The following is an 18,423-nucleotide window of genomic DNA, read 5'->3' on the forward strand; positions in this document are numbered from 1 at the left end:
TCCAGATAATTCATCATTCTTTGTTCGCAATCAGAACTTCCTTTCACAACTCAAGAAAGGTGTGGTCTTCTACTGGCAAATGGAACTACACTTAGTCTTTAATTATTATTGGAGCCATTATTTTTAGGAAGTAAACAACTTAACTCCAGAACATCATCCACATGCCAACATGGTCAGTTATGTACTTCATATACCAAGCCACATATGAAGCTCTATTTAACAACGTCCTCTCCATAGCTGTTTGATCTTAGCCATTCTTGCCTTTATTTCTTCATTTAAGAATGAACTCAATTCTGCTAGGGGATCTCTGAGCAGTCACATAGAGTCCCTCAGGATAGTGTTCCTGAGTGAAGGGTTGCCTTGTGGGGTGTTAATGGAGCCTGGACATTCAGGTTTTACTTATCTGAACTGCTGAGTAGGTTCCCAAACATACTCCAGGAGGTGGCAGAGAAACCTCAGGGCAGAAAGTGGACAACACAGGTTCACGGGTTCTTTCAGTCATAACTGGGAAGATGGTGGAATAAAAAGATGGGCTAAAAGTTTTGAGGCCATGCACAAAAGGTGCCCAAAACCCCTTCTTACAGATTTTGCATACATTTTTATTACCCATGCCAATTTCATTCTGGAAGACAGTAAAAGGCTGGAGTAAACCCTGTAAAAAGACTCAATGAATGAAAAAGATAAAAGCAGCAGAACAATTAAGGATCTAAATTCTGGGAACCTACCAGGTAGAATGCTCATACTGGTCATTATGCAAAAACACTACTAACTCTAACAGTTGTATGTTCTTTAAGAAATAACTAACGTCTATGAAATCATTTTGCTGGGGATGGGGAGGAGTGTGCCAAAAAAAAAAAAAAAAAAAAAAAAAAACCTAGTGTATTTTAAAAGCTGCTAAATGCTTCACAGTTCATCTTAAAAAGAAAACCTGTCAGCCAGCCAATTCTAATTAACTGAGTGTCTGGTGAGTGAAGCACATTAGATTTGACACTGCTGGGAGAACAAACCTCGGCCGCAAACCTGCAGATTTAACGTGCAAACACCACACAGGTGAAACACTAGAAAAACTCATTTCACAAACCAATACAAAAATAGATGTGAATCTTGAGATAAATTACCATTTGTTTAACATACGAGCTATGGTAAGTGCCGAGCAGCCTATAGGGAAAGAAATTAAAGAGGGCACAAGAAAAAGAATCAGGAAATCATGCTGATGGAGGATTAGTTTAAGGATCAGTTTTGAGGTTGAAAACTCTTGTTGGAGGAAAGAAAAACAATCTATAATGTAGTGAATGTGACTTCATGGGGAAGAATAATAAAAGAAGTTGATGAAACTAGGAGTATGAGACAGCTGGCAGGTGAAGAAGTTTCAACCCCCTGTTAAACCAGGGAGTTTTGACTTGTAGAGGTTAGTAAGAAGAAACACCCGAAACATCAAAGAGAGTGAATGAATTATCAAATCTTGTTTGAGGAAGAATGTGCTTGAAATCGAGTTTACAATGCATTGAAACAGAAAAACAATTAAAGCAAGGAGACAAAAAGCCTGAAGTAAAAGAAGACTGGCCTTCTACACTGTGATTGGAATATAAATCAGACAATCTTTTTGGACAAGCAAATGAAAAAGTGGAACCAAAACTTTAAAGTAGTTTACACTTTTAACTTAGTAATTGTCCTTCCAAGAATTTAAGAAAAAGTTAAAGATGAGCATAAGGAGTTGTGTAGCAAACTTGTTTATCAATCAAAGTATTATTCAAGATAATGAAAGTCTGTCTAGAAATTGGTTGATTACATTATGGGATGGCTGAGAAATGGAATACAATGCAGCTATTATTAAAAATCATGTTATGAAAGAATACTAATAATGTGAGAAAACATTCATAATGAAAAACATTACAAAGCAGTTTGCTTACTACACATATGAGGGGGAAATGGCTGAATTACATTAACATGTATCATTAGTTATCTCAGACTAAAGAGTTTGGTTGATATTTCTCTATGCAGTTTTCTTCATTTTCCAAATTTTCTAAAATAAAAAACAGAAAAATTATTATTTTCTGTGTGCTAAGCACTGTGCTGAATGCTTCACATGTGTTTGCTTATTTCATCCTTACAACAACCCTTACTGGGTTTTTATAGATGAGGAAACAGACTCAGAGAGGTTAACAAATTTATCCTTGGTATACAGTGAGTGGTGGACTGGAGCAGGAATCAACAAACACTTTTGAACCAGAAAAGAAAAAAAAAAATCATATTTTACAAAGAAGACAATGCCTACTGTGGTTCCTTTCTTTGTAGGGTAAAGTAGCCCTAGGCTAGGCTAAAGCCCTGAGAAGAGAAGGAGAGCACAGAAGCAAAGCTTGGTGACTCATTGAAAAGAAAAACCCATAAAATGGTCTCAATGTTGCAAAACTGTTAGTTAAAGATGATGGAGATGCTATAGAATATAATGGGAAAACAGAGTAAAGTGAACATTAAATTTACTTTGAACATTTAACTGTAAGCCTGAAAATGGTCCACCTCTGTATTTTACAGAATATCTACCACTCCCTAAAAAAGAAAAACCTCCAGGAGGAAAAGTATTAGACTTATTTTAGAAAACTCCAAAGAAAAATATAAGACTAATGATTTTGGTTACAAATTTTCGAGAGGCAAAAGCTATTTTCAAGAAGATATTAAGTGATATTGAATTCAATTCTAATACAGCCTCCATTAGAGAAAGATCATGAGTAAATTAGAACTATGTTCAAATCACTTTTAGGATTTTTCTCTAGGAATCTGCAAAGAACAAGTTACTATTCATTTTAACTTTAATAGATATAAAAATAGGCCTCTGATGTCCTTAACTATGGAAATATACCTTACAATTTTTATTTAATATTGCATATTTCATAGATGTGGGAAGCTTTCTTGCCACCTTCTTTTAAATCAAATGTTCTATTTTACGACCAAGTCTAAGACCCTATCGGAGAAGGCAATGGCAACCCACTCCAGTACTCTTGCCTGGAAAATCCCATGGACGGAGGGGGCTGGAAGGCTGCAGTCCATGGCGTCGCAGAGTCAGACACGACTGAGCAACTTCACTTTCACTTTTCACTTTCATGCATTGGAGAAGTAAATGGCAACCCACTCTAGTGTTCTTGCCTGGAGAATCCCAGGGATGGCAGAGCCTGGCGGGCTGCTGTCTGTGGGGTCGCACAGAGTTGGACACGACTGAAGCGACTTAGCAGCAGCAGCAGCAGCAGCTAAGACCCTATATACAAAATCCAATTTTACATTTAAAAAATTAGGTATGATATTTAAAGGAAATGTAGTGTTCAAACTCAATTCTCACTTACAAGATATTTTCAAAGCCAAGGAATGGATTTTATCATTAAGTGTGTAATGAGTCGTGTTGTAAATGAGGATCGTGATGTAAAGACCCAATTTTAAGCAACTTTGAAAAACCAACAGATGAGATTCTAAGATTACAAAACCTGGAAATTCGTCTTAAGAAGAAATAGCCACTTTTGCTTCAAGGATGGTCCAACTGTGCTTTGCCAAGATTAAAAAAAAATAATAAAAAGAAGTTCTGGAATTTTCCTATCTTTCAAATTATCTGATTTTATAAATTACCCTTCCCCTTTCATTTTATTTAATGTATGTATGTACACACACTCACACACACTGTAATTTGGCAGGACACATCCTCAAGCTCCGCTGAAATGAATGGGACCAATAATTGATGGCAGTGCCTTTCAGTTTATATTTACATGGCATGTATGCCTGCCTTGGAACACACACTGCTACTGTTTCTGATAGTGTCAATCATGGACAGACATAGGCTTTTAAGACTGGATCAAAAGGAGACTAAAGCAAAGGGCCTGACCCTTGGACCCATGCTAAGGGTAAAATGCACACTAATCCCCCACACAATAAGGTGCTACCTCTGGCTCTGAGCCCATCTGAGCAGTTGACCCTCTGGGGAGAGGAAGGCTTTGACACTGAGGATGATACACAAGGGAGGTAAAGTGGGGGATCAATTCTGTAAATGCTGAGTAGAAAAGAGCTAAATTTTAGGAACAATAACTCAGGGATGATGGCTACGCATTCAGCAGATAAAGGAGATGCTTCAAAATTCATGCCACAGGAAGACAGAGAGAGAAGGGAGTAATATTTTTATTTGCAGACAAGGTTGCCCTACCCTTGAAGGGAGATGAACGTACATGTGCTGAGTTGGCAGCAGCCAGCATGGACCACAGGTGAATTTACTTAGGTCCACCTTGACATCCATCTTTCTTGGGGGAACATATCATTAACTCTTGACAACAGCCCTTTGGCTGCAGGCAGTTCAAAACAACGTCAGAGTGAGTGTCCTTGCCCACCAGAAGAGGACAGAAGGCAAGGGAGTTGCTCCTGTCTCTCACCTGCCAAGAGCATCATTTCTTGCCATTTTTAGTCTTTGCCACTTCTAGCCTGGAGGGGTTATTTAAATAAGAAAAGCATCTTTCACAGGACCATCTTGCATTTCTGAATCCATAATTATGCCTCAAGGAGGCAAATTTGATTCCTTCTAGACACACAGCATCAGGAAAAAGTCTTAGGCTTAAACCTGAAGTATGTAAAGGTTGCTGCTGCTGCTGTTGCTAAGTCGCTTCAGTCGTGTCCAACTCTGTGCGACCCCACAGACAGCAGGCCACCAGGCTCCGCCGTCCCTGGGATTCTCCAGGCAAGAACACTGGAGGGGGTTGCCATTTCCTTCTCCAATGCATGAAAGTGAAAAGTCAAAGTGAAGTCGCTCAGTCGTGTCCTACTCTTAGCGACCTCATGGACTGCAGCCTACCAGGCTCCTCTGTCCATGGGATTTTCCAGGCAATAGTACTGGAGTGGGGTGCCATTGCCTTCTCTGATATAAAGGTTACCCTATGCTTATTATGGAGATTTGCAATTGCCCTGGAAAACCAAAGCTGTGGACCTGCAAATGCTGGTCAGTCGGGTGGCAAAATGACCACAGAGGGTGACTTAATATGTTAGGGACATGGAGTCATATAATCTAACCTACTTAATATGGAAATTGAATTTTTTATTGATTTTAAATATTAAAATGATGACAGCTAAGTTTATATGTTTTTCAGGACAATTCCTCCGGGGTTCCTCAAGTGACAAACCTTTGATAAATAACTATCAGTCATCTGACTCATATGTATTCTGAGGCATAGCCATGTGGTAGCGCCCAGCATACCACAGTGTGAAAATATAATGCAAACTCCATCTCCTGAAGGACTGCTTCCCTGATGACAGATGGATGTTTATATATAGGATGTTTTTAAATATATATATGTATATACATATATATAAATCACAATAAGGTATCAAATACTGTTTAGCCATGTGGTCCATTTTCCTAAGCTTATTATCTTGGTCAAATCTACATTCACACTCTAAGGGGTTATATCTCTTTACAATCTAAAGAAAAGTGGAGGTTATTTCACCACTACTACTTCCCAAAGTGATGATTAATAAACTGGATCTCAGCACACATATTCGAGAGTCAGGGGAACAGATCATACTGTACTAGTTCCATGACTATACTAGTTCCTTCGTTTTATTTTCTTAAAGCACATACACACATTCAAGTTCTCCTGAGAGATGGCAACATAAAAACAGCCAGCCAGTAGAGTTGTTTTTTTTTTTATAAATCTATTAAGAAAACAAGCAGAACCCAGTCAGAGTGGTCTTCTGTGTAATACGTGAGTCCCTATCTCTTCAGCAGTTATAAAAAGACATAATAAATTGTTTCATACTCTATATACTTAAGATCTATAGAAGAAAAATGTTTACAGACAGGAAAATGTTTCCTATTCAAAGGAAATTATGGTTAATTACTGATAAAATTCCCTTTCATTTCAGAATGTTGGGGCTAGAAAGCCTGAGGAAAATGTAACTTCTGTGAGCACTATTCAAGTGTATTCTAGAAAGTTCCATGCATAATGCTAACCAAAAAATGCCCTTGGTGATTCAGGAAGCCAATGGGACCAACTGTTACAAATGAATTATAAAACCCTCATGAACAATTCATCAAAAACAACTCTGTAGCTATGAAAATAGAGCAGTCCCTCAGGGAGACAGCCGAAGCACAGTGAGACAAAATGCTCCTTGGCTGGCAACAGGGCCAGAGGACCCCTCTTGGAACTCATCTGACTCCTGCCCATGGTATCCTATCAGGCTCTTTTGGGAGCACCTCCAGAGAGCTAGTGAGGCCACGGCAGCAGGGAAGCTGAAGGCTGACGCCAGTCAGTGGATGTCCCCAGTCTGACATGCTTGGGGGAAGTGTCTTCAAAAGCAGCATGAGACTTAGGCTTCTTGTATGTGCAGTGGGGGATTGGATAAGGGTCCATCTTTCTGTCCAGGAATCTGGTCTTCTGTAATGTGATTTAAGGATCCCCAAAAGGACCTCTGCCCCCAAACCATTTTCTCTTTTGGCTTTGAACCCCAAAATTCTATTATTACAACTTTCAATCTCTGGTTTAATCAGTTCTTCCCCTTCCCAAAAGGCAAATATTTTAAAGAAAATTAATACAGTAAGAAATGTTCAGTCTTAGTGTGGACACGTTGATTAGATTTTTACACACAGGGAAGGGGAATGAGAGGGCTTCCCAGGTGATGATTGTAGTAAAGAACCTGCCTGCCAATGCAGATAGGCGTAAGAGATGTGGATTCGATCCCTTGGTCAGAAAGATCCCTGGAAAAGGAAATGGCAACCCACCCCAGTATTCTTGCCTGGAGAATCCCATGGACAGAGGAGCCTGGCGGGCTACGGTCCACAGGGTTGCAAAGAATCAGACACGACTGAAATGACAGCATGTGCGCTTGCAGGAAGGAGAATGAGAAGCAGAAAAGCACCCAGGGAAATTCCTGGAAATAAGAGGTAAAATTGTTAAGTGAAGGTCAGGAAAGACAAACGTTGTCTACTCTGAAATTTAACCATGCAGGGAGGGAAACACAAAAATATGTACTGTTTGAAGGTTTAATTTACTCTTCACCACCACTGGCTCCACCTGCAAGACCAACTATCAAAACTATTTTAAGGTTAACCTGAGAAGGAAAACATAATTTGTTGCATTTCACATGTTGATCAATAAAGAATGCATTCAGTGACATCTACAGCACATTATTTTAAAAATTTTCTTGTTCAGATAGGAGGCATTGCTAATGCAGCACAAGTATCTTCTAGAACAAAAGCCACTGCTCCCTCAGCAGGGCTGCCACAGCACTGTCCTGCATCAGACCTCCCCTACAGTTCTCAGTCACTTCACAGTGTCTCCATCTAGCTGTCTATTTGCCTCCTCACTAGTTTGTGAGCAACTAGCAGGGAGGACAAAAATCTTTCACATTCAAAGATTTCCCCAACATCTAACCCAGTGCAGGGATGCCTGAAGAAAATGATGGGGAAGGGGTGCTTTAAAACTAGGCTTAGAACCTTATGAGTGATAATCCTGTATAACCACAGACATGAAAAAAAGGACCAGGTTCCCTGTGTTTCCATCACTCTGACATTTGTCATAGGCTAGCAATGTTGTACTCTTTTATATTTCTTAAGCACCAAATCCTGTTTAATTCCACAGAAACAGGACAGCTGCTTTGGGCAGAGCCAAACCTTGTTGTGTCTCAAACCAAGAAAGTGTTTCCTGTTATTTTTGGATAATTTTGAACCTAAATGAAAATCTGATGAGTGCCATGGACCCTCTTCCTAAACACGTGCGCACACCCACACATACACACACATGGACACTCTAGAGTCCCATTTTAGGAATCTGAGTATGAAGTTCATGAACCAGGTCACAGTGAAGGCTTATTAGATGCATGCATGCATGACAGGGGCACTAGGTACAGGGCTGTAGTTTTTCTACAAAATGATGTGGTTAGACTTGATCAGTATTTCTCAAGGGTGGTACGCCAACCAACTGCTTCTGAAGCACCTGGGAGAGGGAAGGGGGTGTCTTAAAAATGCATAACATGGCTCCTGCTTCATATTCAGTAAGTCAAGGTATTTCATAAGGCACCCTAGAATCTGCTTTTTAAACTTGTGCTACATTTCAGCAAGCCTACTGAGGAGTGAAACCCACAACATCTACCCCTGAGAGTTGTGATTTTTTAACACCTAGTCACATGTATTTTCACAAAGTTAGACAGCACATTCTGATGGACATCCAGAGTTGTACCAGATTCTCCACAATAAGAGCCCTCTGCATCCCCCAGGACTCAGTTTGGCAAGTAAGTATTTTTAATTCTTGTAATAACCTTGACGGTGTGCAGTGACATTCCCATACTGCCTGTCTACCCTCAGTGCCACGGGCTTTTCTTTTTCCTCCATCGAACTGCAAATCTGCTCAGCCTCTGAAAGGCTAGCCCTCCCTAAAGCAAGCTAAGTGACCTTGAGTCCTTCTGATAGCAGCAGCACCTGGAACCCTTTTCCAACAGCTTGTGACCAATCAAGCAGATCTCAGCAAGCTGTGTGAAACAGGCCACAGAATGACCTGTGGCAAAGCACCTTGAAAACACCATGATTTCCTCTTGACCGAGCCCGGGCATGATCAGAACACTGAGCTGACCTCTGCAGGGGACGGTTAGTAGAATTGGGAAACCTAGGGAAGAGCAGCAAAATGTGGCAGAACAGAAAGCAAATCAGCATTTCCAACACTGTTGCAGAACTTTGCATACAGAGTTTGAAAGGTACCTTATTTTAGCAAGAGGAAAATGGGATACCTAATTGCGTGGAAAAGCTATAATTTCAGCAGTGAACGCACCTGCTTGTGTAAATATAAAATGACATTTTAAAATTTGAATGAGCAAATAGCTGAGAGAAAAATGTACCCTTTCGAAAGTCCTGCTTCAGTTCCACGTGATGACAGCTGGATGGGCAGGCAAGCTGTAGTGGGGTAGAACTAAACCTTTCAATGAATACAGCAGGGTCCACTGTGTGCCAGGCACTGTGCCAGCTGCTAGGAATAAACGGTGGGTGCATATCAACAGGCCTATGCCCTTAGGAAGTTTATCATCTAGTGGAGAGATAAGACTTAACCAAATAATCACTTACGTGTAGAAGCAGAAGTTCTCTAAGGAAAGGAACAAGGTTCTTTGAAAGGATCTAACAAAAGAATGGAAACAGCCTGGAAAGAGGTTTCCTGAGAGAGTGACACTTAGTGGAGATCTAAGAAATGATGAGGAAGGTCACAGCTAAGGAGGGTCACAAGATGAAGGAAGGAAGAAGAGGTCAATACAGGTGGGACACACAGTCTATTTTATTGATAGGAATTTGCCAAAATGTGGATAAATGAGAGCCACAGGTGAATGAAAGTTGAATTTATAGGATACAGGCCTTCAAGATGGACGTGTGCTCTGAGATGTTAAGATAACCAGTCACTAGGTCTGTTGGGGAACATGAGGGAGGGCTCAGTGTTCACTACACCTGCCCAAACAAAACCAGCAAAAACTTTCTGTTGTTGTGGGGGTGATATTAGTTTCTGAATTTCTTTTCATTAAAATGGCTTTTATAAAGAATCTGAGTTAAAACATCGTTAATTATTAGAGAAATGCAAATCAAAACTACAATGAGGTATTACTTCACACTGATCGGAACGACCGTCATCAAAAAAAATCTACAAACAACAAATGCTGGAGATGGTGTGGAGAAAAAGTAACCCTCCTACATTGTTGGTGGGAATGTAAACCGGTATAGCCACTATGGAGAACAGTATGGGGATTCCTTAAAAAACTAAGAATAATTCAACTACCATACGGCCCAGCAATCCCACTCCTGTGTGTATATCTGGAGAAAACCATAATTTGAAGGGATGCATGCCCACCAATGTTCATTGCAGTATTGTTTACAATAGCCAAGACATGGGAGCAACCTAGATGTCCATCAACGGAGGAATGGATAAAGAAGATGTGGTACATATACACAATGGAATATTGTGCTGCTACATGTGTGCTCAGTAATGTTCGACTCTTTGTGAACCACAGAATTTGCCAGGCAAGAACACTGGAGTGGGTTGCCCTTTCCTTCTCCAGGGGATCTTCCCAACCTGGGGATCGAACTGGGGTCTCCCATGTTGCAGGCAGAGTCTTTACCTTCTGAGACACCAGGGAAGCCTAGTGAGCAACTAGTGTGGTTTTATTTTCTCCTCCTCACCTCATCCTCACACTGTCACTTCTCTTTGTTTAATTCAGGCCACTGGTAGAGCCCTCAGCTCTCCTTTCATGTTACCCTCAAACGTTGAATTTACACCAAGTTTTGACCTTCTTACAAAAATATTCAGAGTTATAACATATCTGGGTGTCTTATACAAGTGATTTCTTTCAAAAGTCAGCTAAAATAGCATCAATTGTTAAGTATAACTTGATTGGAATCATTTGTCCCAAGTTGTAAAATTTTTGCCCCCAAATTCAGAGGAATAAAACTAAAATGAGCTTTTCTCTTTTAAGAAATGTACGTCTCAATAGGGTAAGAAGGAAGCCAAATGGCCTTTCCACTCCAAACTCCACTTTCATTATTCTTCTGTGTTGATGCATGATCCTATTCCATGCATAAAGTTCCCCACAAACAGAAGAGTAGGAAAGAAGACTCAAATGCATAGTGTGGCCTAGTATTTCCCACAGAGAGAGACTCAGAAAGATAAAATCTGAGTAATTGAGAGTGTTCCCATCTTTAGTGTTTCTGCCTACCAGGGAGAAGAGGCTGAAAAAAATCATAAGTAATGTAATTCGCCTTTCTAAGTGGGTTGGGCCAGCTCTTTAGTAGGCATATATTTAACAGCTACTATTTATTGAGTACTTACTGTGTGCCAGGTACTATGTTTGGTCCTTTATATAAATTATTTAATTCTCACAACCCTGAAAGGTAGGTATACTTATAGATGTTTTACAGATGGTCCCCTGCATATTTCCTACAATCCTTTGCTCTTCAACAAAGTCTGCAGTGTCATAAATATTTTGTGTAGGTAAATTTTAGGAAATTGAGACTAAGAAAAAAAGATAGTAAAGTTGAAATGAAGCCCAGGGATAAAGGTGAGACACAAAATATATGGCTTAAGATTCCTTTGATTTGTTAGTGATGAATTAAAATCTGAGTCCCCAGCACCCAAAGCAAAGAAATAAAGGCTATCATCTTCACAGGTCATGGTATCCTTAAAATATAGGAAGAATCCAAAAAATGCCTATGGGAGACAATATTAATCAATTAAAGAGCTATTCGCCATTGTGCCCAGACATACCCTGAGAATTCATCTCAATACAGTGCTCCAGGCAGCAACCAATCAACCAAAGTTAGCACAGGAGATAAAATGTGTTCATGAGCCTTGGTCTAAATCAAGGGTCGCAAACTACAGTAAAAAAACCTATTTTGTGAATAAAGTTTCATTGCAACATGGTCTCACTCAATTGTTCACATATTGTCTATGGTTGCTTCTGAACTTCAATGGAAGCACTGAGCTATTGAGAGAGAGTTTGTGAAACAAAGCCTAAAACATTTACTGTATGACTTCTTATAGAAAAAGTTTAATGAACCCTGATATAGATGCATTATCAAACTAAAGCAAAATTAGCAGGTGTGTGTGTATACAATTGACATTGTTTAACTTATTTATTATTGTATTGAAATAAATGAAATGTATTGAACAATGTGTTGGGTTTCAGGTGTATGAAAATAAGTTGTACAGAGTTGTTACCATGAAAGAGTTCACAACCTAGTTACAGAAATGACTAAACATATAATCACAAGACAATTTGATTGGTTCTAAGATATAAGTCGGAGAAGGCAATGGGACCCCACTCCAGTACTCTTGCCTAGAAAATCCATGGACAGAGGAGCCTGGTAGGCTGCAGTCCATGGGGTCGCTAAGAGTCGGACACGACTGAGCGACTTCACTTTTACTTTTTACTTTCATGTATTGGAGAAGGAAATGGCAACCCACTCCAGTTTTCTTGCCTGGAGAATCCCAGGGACGGGAAAGCCTGGTGGGCTGCCGTCTGTGGGGTCGCACAGAGTTGGACACGACTGAAGCGACTTAGCAGCAGCAGCAAAATATAAGTACATATGATTTGCTGTGTAAACCCAACAAAGTGATTTAAAATTCTAATATCCCAGAGAGATTTCTTAAGCATTCTAATGCTTTCCACTTAACCATACAACCTAAAAAGTCAGAAAGTCTTAGAAATTACAGTCCTGCAGCAATCCTCAAAGGAAATGAGTGGATAAAAATGTAACCAGACAATATAAAGAGTAGCTGCTTCAACTTGAAAAATGAAAATGTCCCTAGACATTCTAAAAACAATGGGAAACTGGTGATGCCCCATAAAAAACTAACTTAACTTTGGATTTTCAAAACTGTCATTTGTTGGGAACCACATAATCATGAGAAAATGAACAAGGTTCCAAAGAGACATGTAAAGTTTAAATTAGGATCCATAGTAGATTGGCAGAGACATAATAAATTCATAATTATAGTAATCCACAGCTGCTTCAACCTTAGAAAATAATGAATTGCTTAGTGAGGGCTGTCAAATGGCAAGCAAAAGCCATCTGCTATGGAGCAGTATCTTGTCTTTAGGTCCTATAGCCAGACAGTCCATATCCAATGGAGACTCACCTCAAGATTTATCATTGCAACAAGCAACTTCCAAATGTCATAAATCAGTATGGAAATTGTCAGACAAGAAAAAAACATAAACTTTGCCATTCACAATACTCAATTATTAATTGCCTTTTATTCCCCAAGGTAGTACCTGTGATTCTTCTTCAAAACATATTGATCTGAATGCCCTAGGATAAAGAAGTCATTAAATAAGTTAACATGACTTATGACATCCACTCAATAAACCAAGCTTTCTTTTTTGAACACAAATCATATGTCTACATTCAGGCAATTCAATACTGAAGGTGAATAGAGTGTTAGAAGACAGGTAGCTCGCCATTTCTACTTTGAATAGCTATTTATAAATTGAGCTGGGAGCTCTGAAATCTTTCCTTCAAGCGATGCATGGAATAAAATTTTATATATAATACATTTTAACTTAATATTTTAATGGTATCCTTTCAAAGAACTAGATAAATTCTCAGGCCACCCCCTCTTTTTTTTTTTTTGGTTCTTCAGTTAAAGAGAAAATTAAATTTGGAGATATATATATATATATGTATGTGTGTGTGTGTGTGTGTCCTATGTAATTTTTCAAATGAAAGGTGTATAAATGATAGCTTGATTCTGTAATACCTCATTTAACAAGTGCCATCAGGGAATGAACAGTTCCACATAAGTGAATGTCCCATTTAACTCAACTTCACAGTCTAAATGATGAAAAATTATTTTAACCTCTTTTCACGGTAATGTTTCTAAACTGAAACACATACTTCTGCAATTTTTCAAAGAGTATGCATGGAAGAAAATCCAGTGTGTTTTTTTTATGATTTAAGGTCATTTTTTGGAATATGAAAGAAGGGTTGAAATGTGCACACCTCCTGTATATGAAACTGGCTCCCACACCAAAGCTCCCTGATACTGTAAGAGGCTCTGAGTTCTCTTCCATAAGCAGATAACCCTACTTTGAAGCAGCTACTTTATGAACAATTGTCTACCCTAAAGATCTGGAAAATGTTTAACCTTCTTAATGGAAGGAGGTAGGTGTATGGGTTTTGTGGTTTCCCCCTAGTCCTTGTTAACCTCCTGGTTCATTATAGTGCTTCAGACAGTTGAAATGCAAAAATAAGGTCTATCCATCAGATAAGTGCAATATAAGAAGCCAGAAATATGAAGACTAAATGCATACTTACTTTTTATTAGAAGTTATAAAGAACTTCCCTTTAGATTCACATGCTCCAAGAAAACCCATCAAAAGGCATGAACTGTTATCTTTAAAATCTGTCATGTTTATAATGCACATGGATGGGTCAACGAAAATAAGGAATTCTTATGAAAATCTAAATGGTGCTGGTATGATTTGTCTTATGAAAAGTTACATAGCTTTACATTCTAACCTAAATATTCATTAATTGAGCCAAAACTGAAACTACACGTTTCATCTCTGGTTCTTTAGCATTTTGTGTACAATATCAGGCATTAGGTAGGCACTCAGTAAATGCTTGGGGAATGAATCAATCAAAAGACTTTGGTGTCACAGAAACATTTTTAAAATTCAATATCCAAATTTTAGATAATCAGTTTACTTTAAATTACTTAAATTACAAGTTATTTTTCATTTTATAACAAAAAAATTCATAAGCAATTTCAGATGTTAGAGCTATATACACTGGATGAACCATCTGCTCTAGAATCTGTACCACTATTCTCTTTATGAGCTAAAGCAATTAGAAAAGCAATTAGAGTCTGGAAAGTTCCTAAAGCCATAGTTTAAATATTTTTATAAAGAAGCATTATAAAACTTGAAAGTTTTATTCTATCACATACTGGAACAGATACACAACATTTAGTTCCATACATCTTATTTGCCCAAATAGTGTTTGAAAACATTACTTGGGACGGATTGACTTCTTAAAATGTTAAGAAACCAAATGTACAAGAATGAAAGGACAATACCAAGGAGTTTTTGGTTCTTTCACTCTGCTTCTGGAAACCAACATGAAACAGTGGGAAATTCCATATTAATGAGTAACAATCACTTTAACTTCCATATGGTTTTGGTTAAGCATGAGCCTTAGGCTCATGTGGTTCTGGTTAGCCTTAGACTCATATGGTTTTAGGCTCATATAGTTTTTGCTTAAGCATGAGCCTTAGGCTCATATGGCTTTGGTTAAGCATGAGTCATCAGGGTCTTGGAAAAGACCCTGATGCTGCAAAAGACTGAAGGCAGGAAGAGAAGGGGACGACAGCAGATGAGATGGTTGGATGGCATCACTGATTTGATGAATATGAGCAAGTTCTGGGAGTTGGCGATGGCCAGGGAAGCCTGGCATGCTGCAGTCCACGGGGTGGACGACTGAGCAACAGAACTGACTGAAGCATGAGTCTGTAGTTACCCTTTTGTCCACCAGATGGCATTCATGAATCAAGAGAAATACCTAAATAAAATGATACTCAAGAGGAAAACAAAAAAAGGGGTCGCACAGAGTCAGACACGACTGAAGCAACTTAGCAGCAGCAGCAGTGAAGGATGGTTGTCCTCTTCTTGACCAGAGGAGCTGTTGCTAAAATTCAATTATGATAAGCAGATGCCTGTCTGTACTGGACTGCAAAGCAAGCCTAGTAATTCACTCATCTATGCATTCTTATAACATAATGACCATGGGTTAACAATGTTCCTAGCATTATGGTGAACATAGAGAGCAAGAAAATCCTTGCCCTCAAAGAGCTTATGATTTAAGGAAGCAGATGAGTGGCAAACAGATAACTACAAACGAGAGTAGTAACTACAAACAATAAATTCTGAGAAGCCTTGGAGACACCATGTCACAAGGGATGTATGAGCTGAATCTTGAGAGATGCAAGGAATGACCAGAACAATGGACTGGGTGGTAATCCAGGCAGAGATCACAGCCCACACAAAGTCAGAGGCATGAAAAAGCCTAGTATGTTTCGGGCTAAAATTGGGTTCTAGGGCTGCAGTGGACTGTACCAAAGGGGAGGAAAACATGGAAGAAATAGAAGAAGATTAAGAACTAACAGCAGACTGGAACCACATATGTATACTTAGGAATTTTCATTTTAATTCTATGAAAATAATAAGTAGGAATAGCTAACATTTATTAAGTATCTTTCTAATGCTGAACACTAGGCTAACACTCAAAATGTTTACTTATTATAACTCTCAAAAATATGTACTATTTTTATACCTATTTTTCAAATAAGGCCAAAAATATTACTTAACTTGCTTAGCTTACTAAATGGTAAAGCTGGAATTTCAACCCAAGCCACTATTTGATTCTAGTCCAAATTATTAAATCCATAGCTTGAAAAGCTGGCAAGGTAATGCTCAAAATCCTTCAAGCCAGTCTTTAGCCGTATGTGAACCAAGAACTTCTAGATGTGCAAGCTGAATTTAGAAAAGGCAGAGGAACCAGAGATCAAATTGCCAACATCTGTTGGATCACAGAGAAAGCAAGGGAATTCCAAAAAAAAACATCTGCTTCACTGACTACACTAAAGCTTTGACTGTGTGGATCACAACAACAAACTGTGGAAAATTCTTCAAGAGATAGGAATACCAGACCACCTTACCTGTGTCCCCTGAGAAATCTGTGTCTGGGTCAAGAAGCAACAGTTAGAACCAGACATGGAACAACAGACTGGTTCAAAACCTGGAAAGGAGTATGACAAGGCTGTATATGGTCACCCTGCTTATTTAACTTCTATGCAGAGTACATCATGTGAAATGCCAGGCTGGATAAATCACAGACTGGAATCAAGATTGTTGGAAGAAGTATCAACAACCTCCAGATATGTAGATGATACCACTTTGATGGCAGAAAGTGAAGACGAACTAGTCTCTTGATAGAAGAGAAAGAGGAGAGTGAGACAGCTGGCTTAAAACTCAACATTCAAAAAACTAAGATCATGGCATCCAGTCCCATCACTTTATGGCAATAGATGGGGAAAAAGAGGAAACAGTGACAGATTTTTTTTTTGGGGGGGGGGCCTCCAAAATCACTGTGGACAGTGACTGCAGCCATGAAATTGACATTTGCTCCTTGGAAGGAAAGCTATGACAAACCTAGACAGAGTATTAAAAAACAGAGATATCACTTTGCCAACAAAGGTCTGTATAATCAAAGCCATGGTTTTTCCAGTAGACATGTATGGATGTGAGGAGGGACCATAAAGAAGGCTGAGCATCAAAGAACTGATGCTTTTGAACTGTGGTGTTGGAGAAGACTCTTGAGAGTCCCTTGGATTGCAAGGAGATCCAACCAGTCAGTCTTAAAGGAAAGGAGATCAAACCAATCAATCCTAAAGGAAATCAACCTTGAACATTCATTGAAAGGACTGATGCTGAAGCTCCAATACTTTGGCCACCTGATGTGAAGAGCCGACTCACTAGAAAAGACCCTGATGCTGGGAAAGATTGAGGGCAGGAGGAGAAGTGGATGGCAGAGGATGAGATGGTTGGATGGCAACCACCTCAATGGACATGAGTTTGAGCAAACTCTGGGAGATAGTGAAGGACAGGAAGCCTGGCATGCTGCAGTTCATGGGATTGCAAAGAGTTGGACATGCCTTAGCAACTGAACAACAAGCTTGAAAAAAGACTTCAAACCCCTAAAGTGTTTTAAACAAAAGAATGGATCACCACAACTGTGATTTAAAACAGCAAATGGGGCGGTAATGAGGAGGGTGCTATGACGTTTAAGAAGATTCTGCCAGAAAGGAAATCTGAGGTAGATAATACTAAGTTAATCATATTAAATTAGATAGAAACAGACAAATTATTTTCAAACACACTTGTCTAAGGATGCCTTTAAGGATGCCTTAAACTTTGTCATATTGAGATTAAAATGTTGTTGTTGTTTTTAAACAATTTCCAGACTGCACAGTTAACTATGCTTTGTTATTTTGTCACTAAGTCATGTCCAACTCTTTTTTAACCCCATGGACTGCAGCCTGCTAGGCTGCTCTGCCCATGGGATTTACCTGGCAAGAATACTGGAGTGGGTTGCTATTTCCTTCTCCAGGGCATCTTTCTGACCAGGGATCAAAACCAAGTCTCCTTGAGCCACAAGAGAAGCTCTAACTGTACTTTGGGGCCTTATAAAGTAAATATTTCTTAGAGAGATTCCAAGGTATTATGATTGAGTCAAGTTTCAGTTCAGTTCAGTCGCTCAGTCGTGTCTGACTCTTTGCGACCACGTGAACCAGAGCACGCCAGGCCTCCCTGTCCATCACCAACTCCCAGAGTTCACCCAAACCCATGTCCATCAAGTCAGTGATGCCATCCAACCATCTAATCCTCTGTCGTTCCCTTCTCCTTCCATCCTCAATCTTTCCCAGCATCAGGGTCTTTTCAAATGAGTCAACTCTTCGCATCAGGTGGCCAAAGTATTGGACTTTCAGCTTCAACATCAGTCCTTCCAATGAACACCCAGGACTGGTCTCGTTTACGATGGACTAGTTGGATCTCCTTGCAGTCCAAGGGACTCTCAAGAGTCTTCAACACCACAGTTCAAAAGCATCAATTCTTCTGTACTCAGCTTTCTTTATAGTCCAACTCTCACTGGAAAAACCATAGCCTTAACTAGACGGACCTTTGTTGGCAAAGTAATGTCTCTGCTTTTTAATATGATGTCTAGGTTGGTCATAACTTTCCTTCCAAGGAGTAAGAGTCTTTTCATTTCATGGCTGCAATCACCATCTGTAGTGATTTGGAACCCAGAAAAATAAAGTCAGGCACTGTTTTCACTGTCTCCCCATCTATTTGCCATGAAGTGATGGGACAGTATGC

General features: G+C 39.4%; 1 protein-coding gene across 9 annotated transcripts in view; it reads right to left on the minus strand.

Moving 5' to 3' along the window:
• PPM1L (protein phosphatase, Mg2+/Mn2+ dependent 1L) overlaps positions 1-18,423 on the minus strand; it is a 332,129-nt gene that overhangs the window by 108,498 nt on the left and 205,208 nt on the right. For 5 of the 9 annotated variants that reach the window (XM_070373943.1, XM_070373959.1, XM_070373977.1 and 2 more), the window contains one exon: positions 12,763-12,799. The exons of 3 other annotated variants lie outside the window; for them this stretch is intronic. In XM_070373943.1, coding sequence (XP_070230044.1) covers positions 12,763-12,799 — 37 coding nt within the window. Of the gene's footprint in view, positions 1-6,756; positions 6,866-12,762; positions 12,800-18,423 lie in introns of those variants that run through there. One more of the 9 variants, XM_070373985.1, reaches the window with a different exon arrangement.

The sequence above is a fragment of the Bos mutus genome, chromosome 1, assembly GCF_027580195.1.
Source record: "Bos mutus isolate GX-2022 chromosome 1, NWIPB_WYAK_1.1, whole genome shotgun sequence".
Taxonomy (NCBI): domain Eukaryota; kingdom Metazoa; phylum Chordata; class Mammalia; order Artiodactyla; family Bovidae; genus Bos; species Bos mutus.